Raw genomic sequence first — 4392 nt, forward strand, 5'->3', positions numbered from 1 at the left:
ATCTGCATAATAATGAGTTTAAACCTCAAAATAACTGTTTTCAATCCTTCTGTCATCCTCTCACATTAATATGGACACATATATTTGTATTTGGGATCATCACAGAGATAGAAACACAGAGGTCACATATTCTGATGGCTGTACAGCGGTCACAGATTCCGACGGTCACAGATTTCGGTGCAACACCCCGGCCGTTTTCTCCGGTGTGTTCAACACACTTTAGAAAGGAGTGTCTAGAAATTATCCACTGGCTGACCGAGCTAGTTCCAATTTAGCACTCCACTAGCTGGAAGGAGGTTAATATGATTTCGTCATGTGGCTCTCCAAATTTTATCGGACCAAATGGATAAAATCCTGACAAATCAAACACGGGGTCTAGTTGGGGCCACTCGAGTATTTGCGTCAGTCACCGTAGTCAGCAGCTCTTCCGCGTTGAGCTGAACAACGTTGCTGATTTGAACATGAAACTGCTTGATTCAGTGCTTTTACAGGTTTAAATCACAGTGCCAGTAAAAACCTCCTGACCCTTTGGATCAGAAAAAAAGGTGAGCGCACATCAGCAGTTGCTGGGCTAGTGGCCAACCTGCGATGAGCCAAATAGTGTTGAGAAAATAATAAGTTGTAGCATGAAACTGCTTTACTTTGTGTTTACTTTTTTTTTTTTTTTTAAAAACCTGGTCCATTTGTTTTGGAGAGTAAGAGACCTCTGTGGATAGTTCAGCTCCTGGTAATAACCTCCTGAACAATGAACACTAAAGAAATTTTCAGTTCACACATGGCACACAGAAAAAGTTTTACATGGTTGCGATCTGCAGTCCTCTCCACTAGATTCTGCTAAATCCTACACATTGCTGCTTTAACATTTGCATTCAAATTAATCCTCTATTTTAAGTAATGAACACCAATGAGCTGCTTCAGTGTGTGCAAGCATGTGTGTGTCTGTAGTAGTCCTAACGTGAGGAATAAAGTCAAAGCACATCACTGTTTATTCACTCCCTTTGTTGCTGCTAAACCTTACACACATCCTATGTCACCTTCCTAATATCAATTTGTTGTGAGGGATTACACAAATTAAAATAATAGGTGAGGATAAAATTAGTGTACCATCAATCTGGAAACCTGAGCGCTGCCGTTGTACTGCTCCCAGGTTGTTGGCACCTCGCCGTTTGAGCCGCGTGAACGAGTGTCAGGGCTGCACATGTCCTGCAGACAGCTGAAGGAGGACTGCTGAAGGCAACCCGCAGCCGGCACTACTCCATCGCTGAACTGTCGACTGTACGGATGGAAACGATCAGAGTCGACAGGGCCTCGTCCAGATGCTGATCCTAACCCTGTCCCATCAGCGCTGTGCCTCCTGTTCATGTCTGCGGTCCTCACTCTGAAGGTGTTGCTCTCTTGCTGGGTGAGGCAGATGTCCCTGTCCTCTTTGCTCTGTGGTGAGATCATTATCACAGTTTGATCAAAGACAGAAATTACAATCTGTACTAACTGAAGACAAACCCATCAGGGCTGGGTTCAATGTGCAAGATCATGTCTCCACTCCCATTTATGTATCAATAAGCTGCCAAGATGCCAACTACTTACTGAGAATCCCCTGAAGCCATAATTAGGAAACTGTAATAAATACAAAGCCTTGTAACCTGAGCCTACATGCACATTGTTAACAGGGATGGACAGTGAAAATCTGTGGGTGGCACACTGAAACCAAAGACAATAACTGAATTTTAGGGGGTCTATAATGCTGAAATACTACAAAGGTTATCTGAAAACTGTTTCAATATGATAAGGAATCACATACGGATATACATTGCTTTCTCATTTTACAGTTCATGTTATATATTATCAGATGTGTGTTGACACTTGGAGGCACCGCTGCTTAAGTCTTGAAGTTATCAAACCTTTATTTCTCGAGCAGAAGAATATAAGCTTCTTATTTTATTGTAATATATAGACGTTGCACTAACAACAACAGTAAAATAAAAAGCTTATATTCTTCTGCTCAAGAAATAAAGGTTTGATAACTTCAAGAGCAGAAGAATATAAGCTTTTTATTTTATTGTAATATATAGACGTTGCACTAACAACAACAATTACTTCTGGGTAGACAACTGGCAACTGATTTGACAAGTTAAAGGATCGATTGATTTGACAGGTTGCCTAATTGCTGAAAAATAAGATGTTACAGCAAGCAGCTGGTTAGCCTAGCTCACCATGAAGACTGGAAACAAGAGGGAAAGCCCTGGCCTACAAGCACAACTTTACCCATCTAAGACAAAGTGTGGCACATAATCCCCCCAAATTTGTTATTTTTAGACTTCAGTTTTTGTACAGATTAAGCAAACAATACACAACTTTAATTTCTGAGCTTTAATAGTGTTGATGACCATATTTTTTTACTTTCACACACAGGGAGGCCAGCCTTTTCCACTTGTTTCCAGTCTTTATGCTAAGCTAAGCTAACTGGCTGTTGGATGTATCATCATATTTATCGTACAGACACAAGAGTGGTGTCTTCTCGTCGAACATTCGGCAAGAACGCAAAAGAGCCTATTTAGGCCTGAGACGATCAGCAATCAAATCGTATATTGGCGACTGGAGGGTTGCCAGGCGATTTGCTGGATATCAAGGCGATTTTGACAAAAAAAAAACAAAAAACGGCGCTTTACCGTGCATTAAGAGATGTTTTTTGGGGAAATAAATGACTGTCAGAGAAGCCCCGTTTACAAACAGACCTACAATCCATCTCCTCTCCTCTCCTCTCCTCTCCTCTCTCTCTTCTCAGCGGAGGGCGCCCTGTCACTGTCAGCCCTGCGCTGACAGTGACAGGGCGCATCTCTCTGATCCGAAGTGACACAGCCCGTTTGCTCATGCTTCGGGGTCGTTCAATAGAGTAATTGCAAATAAATATTGTTTTAATGTGTAACTATTGAAATGTTCACAAGGGCTTTCATAAATTCCTACAATGTTGCGGCACTGCCGCCTTTGCAGGTTAAAAGTTATGACAGCGACTTGAAGTGAGGAGGAGCAACACGTCTCCGGCTTGAGACGCTCACTTTTGCATGTGATGCAAAATATTAAAATAACGTCATTATAACACAAAAAATATAAAAATGTGGTGGTAGGCCTAGGCTATAGCCTATACCAAGGACGTAACTCCCTCCACCCCGCCCCACCCCCTTGGCAATTTAATCGTGTATTGGCAATCTAGAGCATTGACAATCCACAATATGTATATGAGGCAATCGCACAGTCCTAAGCCTATTTCTCTAAATGTCAAACTACTGGTGTTGAGAGGGGAGTGCCACCTAAATTAAGAATACCATTTTTTTCCCAGGGCATAGTTAAGTCAGTATTTGTGAATATGAGCTACTCTCTCTTAAAGCCAAAAAAGTGTCAAACTTGTGATGAGTGATGTGAAGTGTGTAGTTTGGAGCTGCTCCATAGATAATGAATGGGAGCCTGATTTTGTGCCCCACTAAATGTTTAGTTTTCTTTTTTTATATGAGCTTTATTCTATTCATCTATATTATTCTGCTATACTCAGAACATCTTCCTGTATTTTCTACCAGTATTTTTGGACTGTCTTAGACCATTAGAGCGACATGTATGAATTTTGAAAATGGGCATAGTTTCCAGTACAGCAAGTGGTAAAACTAAGAGGTTGTTAGAAATACCAGTTAAGGTTAGCCATTGTTAGCAATACCACTAAATAACAATGCATTACACTGTTTTTAGTGCACACAAACACTGTAGCAACATGTCCACAAACTGACTGTTTTAATGAGACACAAATAAGACAGAAGTGCTAATAAACAGTGTATAACTACAGTTTTCACTGCTGTTGATGCGCAGAGCAGCCTTAATGGATTTTGGTTGCAGTTGGTAAGGTTCCCTCGACTTTTCGAAATGCAAATCCAATTCCAAGGGGCACTCCAGTTGGAATTTCCAACAAGGAACACAGACATTCCCCAGTGTGATTAGTTTGTCTTTATAAATACAGATCAGTTGCAGAGTAAAACAGTTGTCCTTGGAAAGCCCATGAAAAGCAAAGGCCTTTGCCCGTGTACAAGCAGAGCCAGAACAGATGTTTTATTTCAAGTGTTTCTCAGGAAAAGCCTGTTCTGGGTTAAAACAGAAAGGCCCGAGGCAGCTCAGTACCTGTGATTCTGCCATCTGCTGGCAGGACATCACATGAGGTTCACAGGTGTGTAGCCTGGCCTGAGGGGTTGATGTTTGAGGCTTGCTACTAACCTGAGAATCTGACATTCTGCACCAAAATCTGCTCCTGTGAAGAGATGGTAAACAGGATAAACTTGAGATGGGGGGGGGGGGGGGGGGGGGGGGGTCTATCATTCGTCAGTCATCTATATTAAATCAGTGGGGTTTGCATAA

General features: G+C 41.7%; 1 protein-coding gene across 1 annotated transcript in view; it reads right to left on the reverse strand.

Annotated features, from left to right (window-relative positions):
• The window catches only part of foxn1 (forkhead box N1), an 8292-nt gene extending 6846 nt beyond the window's left edge, over positions 1–1446 (reverse strand). Inside the window, exon 1 of the mRNA XM_050062312.1 lies at positions 1120–1446. Within this exon, the coding sequence (XP_049918269.1) occupies positions 1120–1446 (327 nt within the window). The remainder of the gene's footprint in view (positions 1–1119) is intronic.
• Between the last annotated feature and the right edge of the window lie 2946 nt (positions 1447–4392).

The sequence above is a fragment of the Epinephelus moara genome, chromosome 2 (genome assembly GCF_006386435.1).
Source record: "Epinephelus moara isolate mb chromosome 2, YSFRI_EMoa_1.0, whole genome shotgun sequence".
In the NCBI taxonomy this organism is placed as follows: Eukaryota; Metazoa; Chordata; class Actinopteri; order Perciformes; family Serranidae; genus Epinephelus; species Epinephelus moara.